This window comes from Lepisma saccharinum, chromosome 28, assembly GCF_977018435.1.
Source record: "Lepisma saccharinum chromosome 28, izLepSacc3.1, whole genome shotgun sequence".
NCBI lineage: Eukaryota > Metazoa > Arthropoda > Insecta > Zygentoma > Lepismatidae > Lepisma > Lepisma saccharinum.
In genome coordinates this window covers 27,353,690-27,373,945 of record NC_139256.1, presented here as the reverse complement: position 1 = coordinate 27,373,945, position 20,256 = coordinate 27,353,690, and the positions used below count along the sequence as shown (strand labels likewise).

General features: G+C 36.6%; 1 protein-coding gene across 1 annotated transcript in view; it reads left to right on the top strand.

Annotated features, from left to right (window-relative positions):
* The window catches only part of rsh (Rap GTPase activating protein radish), a 666,322-nt gene that overhangs the window by 627,168 nt on the left and 18,898 nt on the right, over positions 1–20,256 (top strand). Inside the window, exons 13-14 of the mRNA XM_083113954.1 lie at positions 8,788–8,970; positions 15,396–15,500. Of these exons, the coding sequence (XP_082970080.1) occupies positions 8,788–8,970; positions 15,396–15,500 (288 nt within the window). The remainder of the gene's footprint in view (positions 1–8,787; positions 8,971–15,395; positions 15,501–20,256) is intronic.

Here is a 20,256-nt window from a genome sequence, read left to right as displayed (position 1 = left end):
GGCCTGTAAGCATATATTTAGTTTTCTCTTTGTTAACTTCCAAACCTATCTCTTTAGCAGTTTTGAAAAATATTTTAGCATTATTCTTAATTGTAATCACATCATCCCCTAGTAAGTCTACATCATCTGCATATCTTAGATCACCCACATTTTAAAAATCCAATCATGTATCACAGACCTACAACGTTAAACATATAAAGTCAAGCCTTCATTTCTTTCCTATGTTACATTTAAGATACATTTAAAAGAAAGAGAGAGTTTTCATAAAGTATAATAATAAGTCTAATATAAAATTAGTGTTTAACTGTGGTCGAGCGAGATATCCTTTTTTGGTTAATAGTATAATAAAATTATTTATTTTATAGTTTGATGTTATACTTAGGAATATATTAATTTTCAATTTACCGTTGCTACGTAATGACGGGAGGGGGGGTGGGTTCGAGAGGGAGAGGCATCTGCCGCCACCTCCCAGGTCCGCAAAATTACTAGCGCCGGCCCTGGTGTACACTGTATGTAACACACCTTATTACTGACTTCCTTGACCCTGAATGTACAGGGTCAAGGAAAACAAAGAAATGAGCATAATTTTCTCTGCGGAGAAGATATTGAACCTAAACCAAAAAGAACACAAATAATAAACTCGACAATGTAAATTGTTGAGATTTAGTAAATCATTTAATGAAGTGACTAATCACAAAGGACATAATCAGCTCAGATCCTATTACTTCTTCATGGTATGTGACGTAAAGTTCCCGCCCAACCGTTTGACGGCGTTAGTGGCTATCACATCTCCTTTTCCACAGCCTGTAATACACATCCTCATCTAGACATTGTTTTTGTTCTGGTGTTTAATATCTGCATACTGAAACACTGTCGTTTTGTCATTTCACGTGACTTTACATTGAAGTGATGGATTCACTTGGCTGGTCACACGTCATCGCAAGCAAAAACTTCAACCGTTACCATGGTTTTGGGCCAGGGCTGCATTTATATATTGGACAAGTAATGCCAAATCTGCTCTTTTTCATGCATGCATACCTTTCTTGTTATTACTGTTTTGTTCTACTGTATGAAATGTTCGTTACTTTGTTAATAAATAATTCAACAATGGTTATGGGCTCAGACACCTAATGCGAACTGTACGAAAAAGTGAAGATACAGACTTGCAAAGTACTGGTGATGATTCAAGATGTTGGGTGATAAGTCTTCCACCATATGCAAATTAAATGGAATGAATTATACATCATGGAGCTACCAAATGAAGATGGTGTTAATGGAAAACGATCTATGGACAATCGTGGATCTAGAGGGAAGTTCGCCTGATGTGGAAAATGATGCAGAGGAAGAATGCAAGTTACAAACGTGACAAGGTAAGGCATTGGCAAAAATTGCACTTGCAATTTGTGATGAACAGCAAATGCACATAAGACACTTGTGTACTGCGAAAGAAGTGTGGGAAGAACTACAAAGGTTGTATGCACCACGTGCAAGTTTCACATCATGCAATTGCAAAGAAAGTTACACTCACGAAGGTTGCGTGACTGAAAATATGGAAATTGATTTGGGAAAAAATAACTGAAACTGTGACAGAATTGTGCAGTGTTGGTGATAAAATTGAAGATGGAGATTTAGCTATGACAATTTTGTGTGGTTTGTCCGACGACTGAGATACAGTGGTCTCAGCCCTATTTAATCTACCCGAAAGTGAATTTTCATGTGCCACAGTGAAGAATTTGTGGCATTGGTGTTTTATGCATGTAGGGAAACATCAAATTCTAAAAATGGCAAAGTCAAAGACTGTGTTAGGTCTTAATTGTAAATTAGATAAGCCAATGCCATGTAATAGTTGCCTAACAGGGAAGTCAACTAGGCAACCATTTATGAGTAGTTATGACACAAAAAGGGAAATGTCAATACGCATTTCAATCTCATGGGACTTTTGGATGTGAAAATTTTAGTTGGCGCTTGATATGTATTAAGCATAATAGATGATGCAAGTAGGTATACATATGTGTATTTTTTTTAAATCCAAAGATGATGTATTTAGGACATTTAAGAATTGGAAAGTGGAAGTTGAAAATCAAAGAGAAAAAAGTTTGAAGAGAATATGAACTGATAATGGGTTGGAGTTCTGTTCGAAGAAATGGGATGACTTTTGTAGGGAACATGGAATAATATATGAAAGAGCAATGGTATATGCACCAGAACAAATTGGGCGGCTGAACTTATGAATCATGTGAGAAGTGCTTTCCGTGACAGTAACATATGAAGGACACTTTGGGCTGAACTAACATACACAGCAGCTTACATTAGAAACCGTACAACAAATAGTCATAATGAAGCAAAAACTCCATATTAACTGTGGACTGGGAAATCCCCTAGTGTGAGACATCTCAAACCCATTGGATGTGAAGTTTTTCTGCACACATCTAGAAAAAAGCATACTTCATAATTAAGTTCAAGAGCTGAACAGGGTATACTGGTCGAGTACGCAATTCATGGGCGAGGATACCGAATTTGGATGCCAAGAGAAAATCGAATTATTGAGTTGAGAGATTGTGTATTCAAAGAAGATGGTAACAAAGTTGAAGAGCATGACAATTCCCAAGACAAAGGAAATTTTAACAAAGAAGTAATATTCTTCAACGAAGATGACCAATCAGAATCTGAATATAACTTGGAAAATATGTCCCAAAAGCATCATATGACACTCAGTCCAAGATGAGTACATTGAAGACTCCAATGTTTGAAGAGTCAATGAATGGTAATGAAGCAGGACATTGGGTTGAAGCCATGCAAGAAGAGATAGAATCACTAAAAGAACATGATGTTTGGGAATTGGCAGAATTACCACATGGAGTCACACCTGTTGATTGTAAATAGGTATTTAAGAAAAATAAAAATGAGAAAGTGCAGTTCAAAGCACGACTAGTAGCTAAAGGTTTCACACAGAAAAAGGGCATAGATTATAATGATGTTTATGCTACTGTACCAAGTTTTGACACATCTAGATTACTCACTGCAATTGCTGTCAAAAAATGATGGATACTAAACCAATATGTGAAGAATGCTTACCTACATAGTGAACTGAAGGAGACTATATATATGAAGCAACCAGGAGGTTATGTAAAAAGGGGACAGGAAAGACTGTATTGAAGACTGAAAAAGTCTATATATGACTTAAAGCAAAGTGGAAGATGTTGGAATGAATATTTGGATGAGACACTAACAAAGAAAGGGTTTATTAGAAACAAAGTTGACTCAAAAAAGGGAAGATTGATACTAATAGTATATGTTGATGACATACTAGCCATATCACAAAATGAAACAGCAAGACAGTGTCTGAAGACATGTTTGGAATCATGTTTCAAAGTGATATATATGGGATTAGCATCACATTTGCTAGGGGTGAAATTCAATTATCTAGATACCGGTGGGATAACATTATCACAGCAAGCTTATGTTGATCAGCTGGTGAAAATATTTGAATTACAAGAAGCCAAAGGATGTTCATACACCAATGGAAGGTTGACCTGAATTTTCATATGAAGACTGACAAGAAATTGATGTCCCTTATCAAGAGCTTATCGGTGGGCTATTTTATTTATCTCAAAGGACCAGATCAGATATAGCATTTCCCATTGGTAAACTAGCACAATATTGTTCCAAATATAATAGAAAACATTGGAAGGCAGCCAAGAGAGTTCTTTGATATGTGAAAACTACCAAACATTATGGCATTACATATCAACCTGCAGGAAAACCAATGCTGGCATACTGCAATGCTGACTGGGCAAACTGTGAAGAGGATTGCAAGAGCATCACTGGTTACTTAATCATTATTGGAAAAGCATGAAGCAAATGACAATTACATGAAGTACCATGGAAACTGAATATGTAGCATTAGCATCTTGTACACGTGAAATCACTTGGATGAAGCAAGTGCTGAATTCATTTAAATTACAAGATGCAGATGTGGAACCAACAGTGATCAGAAGTGACAGTCAAGCAGCCATTGCACATATTAAGCACTTTGTGGATAAGTCAAGAACCAAGCACATTGCAATAAAACATCACTTCATAAGAGAAAGTAATGGAAGCAGTTGTGGAAGTGCAATTTGTATCGAGTGAAAATAATCCAGCAGACTTATTTACCAATCACTATGTTGTAATATGCATGAGAAAGAGTATTATTCATAATGCTGTTTAAAAGAAAATGGTGCTAAATGATATTAGATGTTTGTAAGATATCATTTTGAGAGGGGGATTGTAGAAGATACTTGTTTTAGTAACTTTGTTTGTGAAGATTTAGTATGAGCTGGCAACTGTGGCCAGGCAGTAGTCTGTTGTTTTTTTTCTGCAAGATGCTGTGACTTATGTACATTTAATTTATATATCGAGCAAGTAATGCCAAATCTGCTGTTCTTCATGCATGCATAGCTTTCTTATTATTATTATTTTGTTCTACTGTTTGAAATGTTTGTTACTTTAATAAATAATTCAACAATGATAATAAAGGAAATTTGTCATTTTCTATGCTCTTTGGATACTTGAACTCTTGAAAAAATATTGACCAGCATTCATGGCTCGAAATGGAAATTTCATGTATTGGAATGCTTTACTTCTGTTAACATGGTGTTGCCTTCTTTTTTTTTGTTTCTTGGAGATTAACGACCAATGACATGACGTTCTGTGTTACAATTAATAATAGTTAATGTTAAAATATTTACATCAGAAATATAAAGTGCATGCTGCATGAAAGATTTGAGTTTGATTTAGGATGCCCTGCACACCTTTTAATACACAGTGTCATTACAAATGATCTTTCAGATTAAAAACTTGAATAACTCACGTTTAATAACATTCAAATACATGAAAGTTGTATCAATGTTAAGGGAAACTCAAAAAGTTTCAGTGGTTGGTACAATTTTCCCGTAGTTATTGATTTTGTCGCTAGGTGCGATAGGAGAGAAAATAGCTGCCAACGAAGACAGGAAGGCTTTTTGTGTGTGGATTTTCACGTCTGCCAGTCTGTTATCACTGTGCAACGTAATTTTAGAAGAAAGTTTGGTGAAGATGCACCCCGTGGGTCCAGTATCCGTAAGTGGTATTCTGACTTTAAAGCAAAGGGGTGCATCTGCAAGCGAAAGTCAACCGGCCATCCACCAGTAAGCGAGGCAACTGTGGAGCGTGTGAGAGAGAGTTTCGTACAAAGTCCACAGAAATCCACCACCACAGCCAGCAGAGAATTAGACATCCCGCAACCAACTGTGTAAGATTTTACGCAAACGTTTGCGGTTCCATCCTTACCGTCTGCAATTGTTGCAGGCCCTGAAACCAGACGACAAAGCCAAGCGAATGTCTTTCTGCAAGGACATGAAAATCGAAATGGAAACTGATGGTTTCACGGAATCATTGGTGTTCAGTGATGAAGCCACCTTCCACCTGTCTGGCAAAGTGCACAAAATTAATGTCAGGATCTGCGGTCCTGAAACTCCTAGAGGTTATGTGGAGCATGTATGTGACTCCCCCAAGCTGAATGTTCGTTGAGCTATCAGCCATGAAAAGGTGTATGGCCCTTTCATTTTCGACGAGAACACAATCACGTGGATTTCGTACCTACAAATGTTATGGACATGGCTTCTTCTACAACTGGAACAGGATATTGAAGGTTTAATTTTTCAACAGGATGGGGCACCACCCCATTTCCACTTAGATGTCAGACGTGAACTGAATAGGCGACAACCAAAGAGATGGATTGGGCGTGCTGTCCATGACGATAGTGAACGTTTGTGTTGGACTCCACGTTCCCCCGACCTTACACCCTGTGACTTTTTTCTCTGGAATTTTGTCAAACAACAAATGTATCAGCCACCTTTACCACCTACTATCCAGGATCTTCATGTTTGCATCACAGAGGTCATTGCAATAGTGGATTGTCCAATGTTACAACGTGTATGGCAGGAATTGGACTATAGGCTCGATGTGTGTCACATGACACAGGGAGCTCACATTGAGCACATATAATGTGATCCGAATGTAATACAAAACTTTTTGAGTTTCCCTTTCCAGTGATACCACTTTCATGTATCTGAGTGTTATTAAACATGAGTTAATCAAGTTTGTAATCTAAAAGATCATTTGTAATAACCCTGAATTATGTTAATCAGGAAGAATATATAAGATGAAAGTGAAAGAATAAAAGAGATCCTGAATTTGTGTAAAGATCTTGTGCAGGAGGATACTTTTGTCAGAACAATCAAATCCACAAGACACGACAAATAATAATAATCAACAATTAAAAAGTAACAACAAGAGCCAGGAGGCACAAGAAGACAAAGTACCCTTGATCCTCTGTAACCCTTAGAGAAAGTGAAATATCTTACATGGTTTATGAAGATGCGCTAGGATGCCAGGGGTCCCAGGTTCAAATCCCAGCATGGGCATGGATGTTTGTGAGAATGTATTCATCATGTCATCACTCATCCCCATCTTCGCAAATTAGCCAAAATTGGCACAAATAGCGAAGTAAAATAAAGCCAATTAATCAATGATTTATGAAGATTTTTTTTTGTTTATGAACATTTTCAGTTGATTTTAGCTTGCGGAAATGTGTTATTGTGAAGTACATCTTAGTGTGTTATTTACTGTGAAGCAGATCAGTTCAAAGGCTTCGCGCAAGTGAATATAACACCCAAAACAACATTTCACATCAGCAGCTATAATTATATGTTTTTAGGATTACTAGGTTTGGTATTGATAGTTATTTTTGGTGTGTTCTTTCACTATTTTAGTGTGCATAAAAACGGTGAACGTACTCTGAAATTGAAGGTTTTACTAAAGCGGCCCATACTTTGGGGTGAAATATCCGTTATTTGTTCTTAAAGGTTCGCATAACCACTTTTTGTAGATGCAAAATAATCTAAGTTATTTTTAGTGGTTTTTATTTTATCTGCAACCTTTCATTCTGGTTTCCCAGAACTTTTTCAAGCTACAACAACACAACCTAATTGTATATAGTTGGCTAATTACTCTACACTTCTAAGGAATAATAACTTAGTGTCCTTATTTCCTCCTAGGCAAACTGGTTTTTCCACCTTGCAGGTGTCATAGCTGGCTGTTTCTCCCCTTCTTCTCCTTCTGGTGGCACTGATCTTCCATTTTTGTGCAGAAAATTGAAGGTTGCTCTGGATACTTAACAAACTTGCTTTCCACATTATTTTTTATTAGTTCCACCCATTTCATTCCAATTTCTACTTCGTTTTTGTTCATTTTCTCTCACCTGTTTATGCATATGTGCTTTGTCTCTGCCATTTTCTCTCTTCTCCTTCATTTGTACTTTCCTGTGCCCGTATGTCAACATATGCTCACTCAATGCTGTTCTTGGATCTTCCTCTTTAATATCTCTATGTTCTTTATTTCTCTCATTGATGCTTCTCCCTGTCTCTCCTTGCTTGTACATCCAGCACATTCTACTTCATACACCCCTACCATTGCCAATTCATCACTCTCATTTTCTCCTTTGTATTCATTGAAACATTTCTCGATGCTCTTTGGTGGCTTGAAGGCTGCTCTCAGGTCATACTTTGCATAGATGTTTCTTTTTCTCTATCTTTCTTCTGAATGGCACACTCACTCTTCTCTTCCTGTGCATTCCTGTTAATTATTTTGCATCCGTTATTTGCATTTTCCTAACGCTTGAACCAATTTTATATTTAGTAAAACATTAAAATCTGTAGATTAAAAAGAAATTCAACATAATTCTCAGGTTTGTACAGTGAGTCAACAGCCCCGACAAAGGCAATGTAGACACAATCTTACTCTGCTAAGCCTCATTTTGGCAACAACTTATGTAGTGAAATAAGGAAAGAATTAAATGAACCAGAATGGTTTGTTGCCATTTCTGATGAGAGGAAACTGGAAGGTTTCAAGTATTCACAAACCGGAACGTCATTCTGGTCCATTTCAAGCCCTGCCAATATCAGTAATTAAATCTGAACCAATGCCTTCTTATATGGATACAATCGGTATTTGCTATTACAGGTGCAGTGTGGTTACTCACCGGGAATTATGCGTAAATTCTCCGTAGACGTGAAAAATGGCAACTTTTATTAATCCCAATTCTATTGAATTTATACATATTCATTAATGCCCTTAGGCAAGGCTTTGACAGTTTAGCTTTTATTTTTATCGAGGAAGGAAAAGAAAGGAAAGCTGCGTGGAAAATAAAACTGAATTCTGTCAATCCGTTTGCTTTGTTAGTGTCCTTTTCAGAACAATCTATGACAGACTGAAGATTATTGCAAGGTATCTTGAAAGTTGATTAGGTAAATTTCCAGTTTGAAATTCTTATACAGTTATCAATTTTTTGTAGATTGGTATATCCCGCAACATTTGTGACTTGTGTTTGCAGATTTATTTCGAGTCTGAGTATGTGAAAAGGCAAATGTAAACTCTGCACCTTAATTTATATACCCAGGTGTATATATACCCTTTAATTGAATTAAATTAGATTTTTTTATAAATTGGAATCATGCAGTTCTTATCTTAAGAATCATGTTCTTATACCCTTGAATTTTTGGAAAGTTCATCTTGAAAACTGGGAATTATACTTGAATTTTGTCAAGATCCCAGAGTAGCCACCCTGAGGTGTCAGGAGTGACACTTATATCTTCCTGGTTTCTAAGAATGATGAGCAATATTTGCAATTAATAACGTGAGTACATATAATGTTGTAAATTGTCAAATGCATGGTTCTCATTGAAATATCTCCTTTTTATTCCGCAGTTTACCATCATAGAATTTGATCCAGAGACGTTTAGGATATTGTTAGATTACTTGCACACTGGTTCCTGTCCACTCACCTGTTCAAATATACCAGGTCTTATTTGTGCAGCTGAGCATTATGATCTTCCCGAATTATTGCAAGCTTGCTTCCATCATGCCAAACAGTTCCTCAGGATAGAAGTCGTAAGTAATGCTGACACTGCAAGTATTCATCTGTACACCCAACAGCAAAAGAAATAGTAGGTGAATTGTCCATCACCATTCTCATTCGGTCTGTACTTCACAATGTGATGATCATGAATTGAAGTAAATATGGCAACATAGCATAGGAAAATATGTGCTCTGCATCAACAGAATTCCATTCCTTAAAACAACACAGCATGTAGAATGCAAATACTGATTGACAATTTGCCTATTATATTACTTTTGCCATTGACTATGGCTTTTTTTTTTGCAGGGAAACTGTTAACCAAAACAAGCTCTCCTCATGCTTCAACATGAGGCAACAATATGTACATGAAATATACTACGAGGGTCTATCAAAAAATAATGGAACTAGTAGCATTAAGACTATTGGCTCTCTTATTGAATTCCAATTACAAACTTTTTCTTGGAGGACATTGAAGCTCTTCTTTGACAGTCATTTTAGCCTGAAAGAACATTGTCCAGCTTGCTGTCTGATTGTAAATTGCATTCACAAAACTCTTTTTTCACGTGCCTTCTCAGTGATCTTTTCATAACACCAAAGTAGTACTACGCAGTAAGTGTACTTTTTATGAACCACATGATTATAAATAATTGACAAACAAAACCTAATTGCCATGTGCAGCTGTAGCTTCAAATCCATGCTGGGTACTTTAGAAACAGATCATAAATGAATGGCTGTCTCTCACAAAGTAAACAGTTCCAAAACAGATGCTATACTCACAACTTCATTCAAGGTCTGCAACAATTGGCAGACGGTAGCACACACACATTTAAACTGAACAAAATCAGTCCCCTATTTTTATTTACACTCTTGTAAGTGTTGGGCATATCTCTCAGCGCCAGATAGATACAACTACTCTTGCATAGACAGCTATTTCTCAGAACACACAAAAAATATATGTAGCTATCCCATTTAATTTCAAAAGTTCAGTACACCCATGAAGTGTATGCTATCTATTAAAATGCAATAGGTACTGTGCAAAAAGCCTAGAAAATTGTTCTTATGTATGTTACAAGAGAAAAATCAAAAGATATGTGTTTATTAACTAAATTTGTTTTACAATGAGATGGTTATGCACTGAAAAATGTGTTCTAATGCAGAAAAACTGGCAGCAAACAATGTTTTAACATATTCAGTGTGTAATCCTTTAAATGCACTAATGCACCATGCAATGGAACCTTACATTTTACATTCTTGAATTTTACATTTCATGTATTTTAAGTAGTCCTAATACTGATACCAATGTTGACATGCTTACCCAATCCAACTGATGCCAATACTTGGATATTGAAATAATATAAAATAGTTTAAAATATTTAAAACTTTAGAAATATAATTGAGACTATACCACTACAATTTACTAGTTTCTTTAAAGTATTCCTGACTTCACATGAGATAAATCCATTATTTTTTGCCTGCAGTGCTGTTGGCCAAATAATGAAAATTATGGAATTTGCAAAGTTTCCAGCCCAAACTCCAAAGTAATGGTCGATATCAATAATTACTTTTGATCCAATACTTTGAGCCATAGATAACGAGAGATCAGCTCAGTTGTGATTTTGTTTTTACATCTTGGACACACTGTATCTTGATAGAATATAAACATTGCTATAGTTAAAAAAAAACATAGCAGTCTAGGATGAATCTCAAGACATGGCATAGATAATTGTATTTGATCTTTTATTCACGTCACCACCATTTTTGCCACGGTTCTGCTGAAAAACAGAACACCACCACATATCTGTTTACTGTGATTGCCCATATGAGACCAATGGGGCAGTCTATTTTTGTGGTTGGATAGTCCACAAAATCAATGTCAGAATCAAATGGTTTGAACCAGGGTTGATAAAAATCATATAGAATTTATAGAATGGCTTTTTCAAGTAAACGTCCCTGTTTGAACAGTTTGATTAAAGCAAATAAAAATTTATATGTAAATATACATTTTTCTGTTTCTGATACTGTGTATATCAACCTACTATAGAAATGTTTGTTGAGTGTGCTATGCTAATGAAACAATATTAATTGCAGTAACTTTTCTTCCAGTGAAAATAAAACATTCCGAATGTACTCTATAATTACAACTTAAAATATTCTTATAATCTTTGTACCTGAATTTGGCAATTTTTTAAATGATAATTTGCAAAATATCAGCTGCCATGTATATTCACAGTTTAATGACATTGACACTATTTAAGGTTTAACATGATTAGTATTTTGTGTAATTTTCTACACGCAATGTTTGATATTTTTGCAACAAGAATTATTGAATTTAAAATCAAGAGAAATTTAAGTGTGCTTATACTTTACATATTATATTTCCTTTCGTATGCCCTTCACCCCATCAGTACATATATATATTTTGTTTTCTTTCTAGAGCCTAATAAATGCCATTAAATGTTACGAAATTAATGTACTTTCACTAAAAGTGATTTTGATACCTACAAAATCCTTATTCCATGAATTATTGATTTAAAGTGTTTTAAATCGGTGATTTTATTTTTTAAAAAAGTCACCTCATTTTTAAATCAATTCACATTGGTTTGAACACAGCTTTTCTTCCTTCACATGCATGCATGTAACTATAATTTTCAACATTATCATAATGTCTCAATAGACTCTATCAAAGTGATTAATGATGTCAGAAGTCTTGAGAATTTAATATGTATCTGCTTTTACAATCTTGTATTTAATAAGTATATTTCACCAAGCTTTATAATATACTGCTAGACAAAAAAAAACCGGACACCTTAATATTTGACATCTGAATTGCAATTACTTATGAATTACGCTCTCAGTTAAGTATTGAACAATATTTATTTCACTTTCGCTGGCTTTTTAAAGTATATACCATAGAATAATTATATCAGCTTTAACATGCACAATAATTTCTGCAACATTTAGTTAGCCTTCGAATCAGAATGTATGCGTTATTACATAAAATGCAAGTGTCGTTTTTTTTTTTCCAGCAGTGTATTTAGATTGATTCATAGATCAAATTGTTTTATTTTCACTTTTTGTGAGTGTTCTTTCATTCATTTCATCTCATCATCACTCATCTTCATTGATGCAATTAGCTAAAAGTGACAAAAGTACCCAATATAATGAAAATGCTATATGTAAAAGTTCATGGGACAGTCATGGACACTTGTTGTAATGACTCTATTTACTTTAAGTTGGATCTTAGGCCTGCACTAGACCTGTTTGTGAGACATTGCTCCTAAAATGTCATGCAACCTGCACAACACACTTGCTTCAGCACGTTGCCTTACCACCTGCCCATATGGCTCCTCCTGATGGGCATTCTAAGCCCATCAGGTACCTGAGCTCCTCCGATAATCAAGAAGTCTTAGTGCGTTCTTTCAATCAAGTACACCATCACCATTTTCTTTGCTACGGTTCTGCTAAAAACAGAACACCGCCATGTGTGATGTAAGCCCCGCGACAGGACAGTGAGAAAATCATCAGTATTGCAGCAGAACTATATTCTGCACGCACATTTGGGTCTATATATGCGAAAAGGTGCTGCAAACTTAACCTGTTGCGGGGCTTAGTTGCTTCACTTAGAAACCGTAGTGTTGCCAACTTCAATATGTTTCCACTACATAGAAAGTGAACTCGAGGGTCCGTAAACCACATTGCCGATGAGATTTTAAAATGGTGCTACTTTGTCACACACACACACTTTGAAATAGGTTTTCCATAGTGCATCCTCCATATGAATATGTCATAAACATATTCTCAAAATCCTTTTTTGTGAGATTTATTCCTCGCTGTGTCAGTGGCCTCGAAGACAGAGTGTTGAATGCTGGACTCGCGATCGTGTCAGTGCAATCCCAGGTTCAAGTACCGGCATGGGCATCTGTGTTCTTGTATGACTGTCCCTTCTTCAATTTTAATTCATCCATCTTTCAACTTCAAGTAGCAATCAGCCTCAAGATATAGAAAAGCTACTTATAAAAATACAAAAATCCCTAATGCTCCCTTCATGGAAAAATAAAATTAAGCTGCTATTGTTGACTCTAGGGAATACATAAATACTAGTTTCTATTTTTTGAGGATATTAGAACTTTGAAAAAACAAGTCAAGCAGCTGATAGAGGACAAATTAGAAATCATTCCAATTCATGAAGTAATTTAGCCACTAGATTTCAAAATCTGAAGATGCTCGCCGAAGATGAGAGAAGTGCTATGATGTGAATATGTGAAGCCCACTATGGAAAACGTTACTGATCCTGACGAGTTGATTCAGTGAGTGAGGATATAGCATCACCTCAAGAGACAGAAGACACACGCTCTGCTACATCTCGCAAGAAACGCCATTTCTGGGAACGGAGGAATAGGACGAACATGAGGGTGAACCTGCAATATACCTTTCTTTCGGACACACTGATTTGCTGGCTTGGTGACATTCATATCACAGGCTTTTAGTAAGTGCAGCGGGCATAATTGTGACAGAAAATGAGTGACATTTTGATTATTCACCAAAGTCAGTGGCGGCTATTTTCCCCACACTATGCCAAGCCTTATCTACAAAGGGAAAGTAAACTGTCCTTGCCCCCCCCCCCAGTTTTGTAACCCAATCGCCGCCACTAACCAAAATTATATATAAAAGTAAACTAGTAATCCTTAATTGTTTTACCACAGATGTACAAGGAAGTACTGCACAGTATTATTATGTTCATATGAAGTTGTGATTTTTTTTCTTTTTTCTTTATTTATATCTGTTCATCTGTACTGCTCAGCAAAGATGAGAAAGTCTCTCTGGTACTGTTGTCCTGTGGGCAACTTGTTTGTTCGAGGGTGGGGTCGGGTGGGAGGTTGGGGGTAGCAAGGACTGCTAGATTCCTAACACCCTTTCAGTGTTGCCAAACTTACATGGACGAAAGGTCATTGAGTTCGAGTACGTCTGTTGTGTATGTTGTTTGTACCGAAATGAAGGGCAAAACCGTACATAGTGAGAGCCGAAAGGTGATTTCGAATGATGTTAAATTTTTTGACAACGAAGCGAGAGAAGGATGTTACACGTTTCCGGTCAATCAAGCTACAAAGCGAGCTTTCGAGAGCTAATGTCACTCTCATCTTCAGGGATTCACTTCAATCCCTGAAGATGAGAGCGACGTTAGCTCTCGAAAGCCTATCCAGAAATCACCTGACTGATTTCCTGAGAAAACCTCTAAAATCTGTTTCTTAGATGGTAATATTTACTATCGCATAGTAAGAATCACAACCATGACAATAGATTTTATTGTTATTAATTATTTAATTCGGAATCTTCACAAACGCTATCCATTCTTCTTCAACCACTGACCGTGTCACCCTGAACATTGTGTTTTGCAGCAGGTCCGCCAGAATTCCGTCTATCACAGAACAGCTGTGAGGCAATGTGGCAACAGCGTGCCATTTGAGAGCAGAGGAAAAGAAGGATTTTCCCCAGATTCACGTCTGCTGCCGTTCACCGGGACAGAAACAAGTGGGGATGGATTTTAGTTCACATATTTTTCGTGGGGTTTTCTCTTCTTTGCTGAGCAGTACATGAATACGATTTCGAACATTCTCTCTTTATATTTACCTTTCACTATAGAACCACCCAATGAACCTGCTTAACTTAATATTTTTTCTCTATTATATCCAGACCTTTATATGTATTTGTACTTTGCATTTTTTTGTATTTCACATCACTTTTCTAGCAAATTCTAGTGAACCCGGAAAACTAAAAAAAAAACATTGCGGGAGTTGACCACTCAACGTGCTCGGCCGCCGAGGATTCAAAACATGCTGTTACTATCTTGCTACCAACAGACTGTTCTTCTGTGGAATAGGTTAAGACATCATGTAACTGAAGAAAATATCCTGGCAATAAAATAACTAAATAAATATATTCTCCTTCGAGGAGAAGTCTTAGGACTTGGTGATTTATGCAACACTTGCTGCAGCTGTCCACATGGAGAAGAATTGCCCGAAGCAACAGACTGCCGAAGAGTTGTTTCCTTCCAGCGAGTTTTGCAGGCCTTCCAGTTACCGTGTAGGCATAGAGCACCTGGAAGAGGAGAAATCCGGGTAAAGACACAAGTCATCTAGTTGGCGTGGGCTGGGCAGCAGGTGGACCTGTTCCAAGAAGTAATAAGTGGTGGGTAGGCAAAATTCAGACTTTGCACTGCTCTGAGTAGGATCCTTACTACCCAGAGTGTCTGTGACTGTACATAAAAATGTGTACATTGGGCTGTTTTTTACAAAAATTGTAGGCATTTTATTACTAGTTATAAAGCAAGTCAGTCAATGACTTGATTAGCAAGTGGTGCTCGCCAGATTTTGAAACCAATCCCATAAGATATTTTCATTGCATTGATGATCATCAACCCTATGTAAAACAAATATAGTAATATATTGATATTTTTCAGGTTTGCATAATGTTGTGTTCACTTGAAAACTACTACTGGAGGTACACGTCAGCATCAGAAATTGTGAACATGATCCTTGCCTTCGTAGAAACAAGAGCACATCAGGTATGCACTAAAAGTAGTATTAATACATATCACAACAAAACCTTTGGAGTGTCCTACACAGCAGGCCATGTATTAACATTTATTTAGTGTCTAAATAAATCTACTATAATCTATATTTCTTTAGAGAACGTTGAAAAATTTCAAATGCATGGTTCCTTTATATGTATTATGAATTAATGAAAATACATCATAATTATTCTCTGTCTGCTGTAAGATTGAAGTTAAGCTGGAGGGCAGCTTCCTCCAGGTGTCTTGTTTTACAGAGAATATAAACATTGGTCTTACCCGAACTCCAAATGGAGGACCACACCTGTGTTGTTGGTCAGCGGGTCCATGAGACCTCGTCTGGAGGACTGCCAAGAAGACCCATTGACCTCACCACCACAAGTAGTATACCATAACAGGCCAGTGTATAGCTATGTTACTGTTCCCCTACACTCTCTGCCTTCAGATTCATTTCCTTTGGCAGGGTTGCTACACTTCTGAAAATCAGGGAATTTGGCTTCTCAGGAAAAAAATCGGGGGATTTGGCTTCTCGGGAATTTTGCAGATCATCTGGAATTTACATGCATTTTGGAGTCTTCAAGAGAAAAAGTTGCAAAATGAACAAGTGATTCATTTCCACTTCCAGATTCGGCTCTTGTCATTACACTCCTCAAAAAGATTCCTTTCAGAAACTTGTTCCTTTCGTTCTTATGATTCTGAGTCTGCTACAAAATTATGGTTCCTTTGAATTTTGATTCTACATAGACTCGTAGATAATATATTTTATTTTCACTTTATTATACAAGGGGGCATCAAAATGTTTTGCTTGTTGAATTTGTTTAATAATGGAAAGATTGAAACAATGAACATACATATAGTTTACCTGTAGTGTCCTCTACTTAAAGTTACATTTACACATAGTTTCCATCACGTTTGATGCATTTGAGCGAGCGTTTTACCAGGCGCCAAAAAAAGTTTGGAAAAGTTCCACAGAACACTCCCTGCTCAACCGTTCAGAGCTGTTTTCACCTCCTGTAGGTCTTTGAATCTCATGCCAAGAAGCACAGACTTAGTAGTTAAGTTCAAAGTGGAAGAAACCAAAAGTGCAGACAAGTGAAGGACTGGCAGGCCATCAACGTCTATGACGGACGACAACCGCCATGGGGCTGAGGAGCTCATTCGAGCGGATGGATTCATCACCATCCAGGACATTTCTGATGTGGTGCACTTGCCCTATAGGTCAGCACAGGCAATGATTGAGAGTTTGGGATACCATCAAGTCTGTACTTCGTGGCATGAAATTCGAGGACCTACAGGATGTGAAAACAGCTCTGAACGGTGGGGCAGGGAGTGTTCTGTGGAATTTTTCTAAACTTTTCTTGACGGCTGGTAAAACTGTCGCTCAAATACATTGAATGTGATGGGAACTATGCTTAACCTTTTGGATACCAAGCGTCTCGATCGAGATACCTAAAAGTAAGTCTCACGGTTCCAAGCGTCTCGATCGAGATGCTGTGTCAAGGTCGTAGTTTTTACGTTATAACTTTTCTATTTTTGGCTAGAATTTCGATTATTTTTTTATATTGTTCCTAACACATGTATTTAACAGAAATGTTTCTTGCCCCTTTTTTTTTCTTCATGAAAATGGAGGTGAAAAGGCGGGAAAAGGGACTTCTCTTTTGCGTCTCTTTTCAAGGGAAAAGATAAATTTCAAACATTTCAACAATTTTTTAAAATAATTTTTGGGGGTTTTCTCCCTTCCCCTTCCATATATACGCAAAGTTTGCATAAATTTTGCATTTTGTGTATTTTGACATTTTTTTCGGGGGGGACACCATTTTTTAAAGAAAAGTATTTCCCCCCTTTCCCCCTCCATATGTACGCCTAATGTGCATAAATTATATATTGTCTGAATCTGTGATTCATTCTGCGTACAACGGTATATCTTTCATATCTCTAGGGCATTTAGTTTCTGAGCTATAGTCATTTCAAGGTACCGCTGCATTTTGAAGCTTGAATCAGTGGCTTGCCCACCATTCCTTTTGGGGGTACAACTCAAGTTACATTGGTCATACGACAATGATACAAATATTTTTGTGTTCCTTACATGTCAGCGATCATTTCCATGTGCATGTCGACACTGTCATGTACTTTTTTTCGGGGGTGGGGGGTGGGGGGGGGGTGAAACCCCATTTTTTAAAAAAGTATTTTCAGGGGATTTCCCCCTTTCCCCCTCCATATATACGCCGAATGTGCATAAATTTCATATAGTCTGAATCTCTGGTTCATTCCGCGTACAACAGTATATCACTCATCTCTCTAGGGCAATTAGTCTCCGATCTACACTCATTTAATTGAAACTCTGCATTTTGCTCAAAATCGGCTCGGGACCGTGAGGCTTACTTGTGAAAATGGCCTTGGGACTCAAAAGGTTAAGGGTAACTTTCAGTAGAGGACACTACAGGCAAACTATATGAATGTTCAGTGTTTCAGTCTTTCCATTATGAAACAAATTCTACCTCAACAGGCAAAACTTTTTGATGTCCCCAGGTACTAAAGTCGTTTTCACGTTCAGAAGACATAACGGCGCTTATGGAGAAACCGCACAGTGTTGCCAATACAGCGCTAGCTCATGTCGCCGGGAAATGATGACTTTCCTTCACAATGAAGGTGTTACGTATTTTGTATATATAATGATAATTATATGTAAATATTAATATTATACTGTGAACGTTACAGTTACCCTTCTTACTATGATCCATTGCGATCACTACACACGCGTGTGTAATGCACGAATATGACACTTCAGAAATCACTTAAAAAAGTAAAAATCACTGAGCGCTCACACAACTGAAAACACTTTTTTGAGAGAGGAAAAAAGTCTAAACAGACCAAAACAGATCTCTCACTCAAGTAAGGGGAACCTGGCACATGGGTTAGATTCAAGTTGCAACCCAAACAAACAAATGAGTTATGGCCCACGTGAACTGATAAGACGTGAATGACTCAAGCAAGGCATGTCATATTTCTATCTTGAAGCCCCATATTTTGTCACGTGTTGGAAAGCCTTTCAAATGTTAATATGGTGTCTATGAATTTATGTGTACGTTGGAAACTGAAAGGTGATCTTCATTTCAGTATTAATGTCGACAGTAATGTAAACAAAAACAACGTGTATTTGCGACAGCAGCATTGGAAATAATTGTCAATTATTAAATTTAAGTAATTTCAATTCTATTATAACAAACTGCATGAAGTTCATATTTTTACTGAATGAAAATAAAATAACAACTCGAAAACTTGGTGGTGATTAGCCGGAATGCTGCGGTGAGCCAGCTCAAGATGGCCAGACAACGTCTCCTTACTTCGCGTGCGGTTTGGGTTAAAAAGAAACTCCAAATGCATGGAAGTAATATTTCTGGGAACCTTTGATTGGTTATAAAAAATAATTTCATTATTTTCTCCACAACTTTGTCGCTGGAAGTTTTTACTTGGAATTACAGAACAAAAAATGGCCAGTGACGACATTTTCTACTGCACGAATATAAAAAATCGCCACATACTTTATTTGAATATTTTTTAATGCAAATATGCTTTACAGTATTGATAAATTCTGAGTACCACCGTCACCTATAACAATTAAAAAACTGTGTCAATTTTTTTAATAATGAATGCTTCAATTTTATGGCATGTTTCAACGTTAGGAATGAAAACAATGTAAAAATTGTGTTTTCACAGAAAATTTGCATTTTTAATTTATCTAAAATTATGTAAGCAAGTTACCAGTTTTTTGTGTTCACCATCGTATTCTCTACAAAATATCCTGCAAAACTGCAGGTACCGATTTTACTTAAGCTAAATTTGTAAATCCAGAAATTTCACAACAGCGCGCTCGTATTTCCCATAAGAAAAGCATTGCCCATAAGAGCCCATTGTGTCTTCTGAACGTGAAAACGACTCTAGTGTTCAGAAAGAATAACAAAGTAAAAGTTGTAGTCCAGATACACTGATTGATAACTAAAGTAGGTTGACAATATGATCATAATTACCAGAAAGGTTCCTGAAGAAGAGGTTATCCTCTATTCATTTACAGATCTTGGTCTTGTTGGCATTTCCATTTTTGTGTAGCAAGAAAATAAATGTTGTTAGCAAGATTATAACACTAGTAAAATGATTACACAGCCCTGCATTTTCGGGAAAAAATTCGGATGATTTCAAATCAATAGGTGATTCTGGAAGTATTTTGAATGCTGATCACAGAAATGACATCCATTTTTTCCCATCACGTCAGAATTTTTCACAATTTCATAACCAAAATTCTCATATTCACCATTACATTACACCTATTAGAGAAAGCAACAGAATAAATTTAATCAAGGGAAATTTCGGTTGTTTACAAACCAATCGGTGATTCTGAAAGTATTTTGAACGCTGATTACAAACATGAGATCCATTTTCCCCCATCACATCAGGATATTTCACAAATAAAATTCTCATATTCACTATTCCATGACACCTATTACAGAAGGCAACATAATAAATTTTAAACAAAGAAAATTTTAGTTGTTTGCAAACAAATAAGTAATTTTGTAAGTATTTTGAATGCTGATGAAGGACATGACATAAATTTCTTCCCATCACATCAGAATTTTTTCCTAGGTCAGGATTTTTCTCCATGTCAGTAAGTTCAATCAACCCACTACATCATAACATTGAGTTTTGGACCTTTTGTGAAGGAAATTTTTATGAGGAATTTCAAAAATTGAACTTA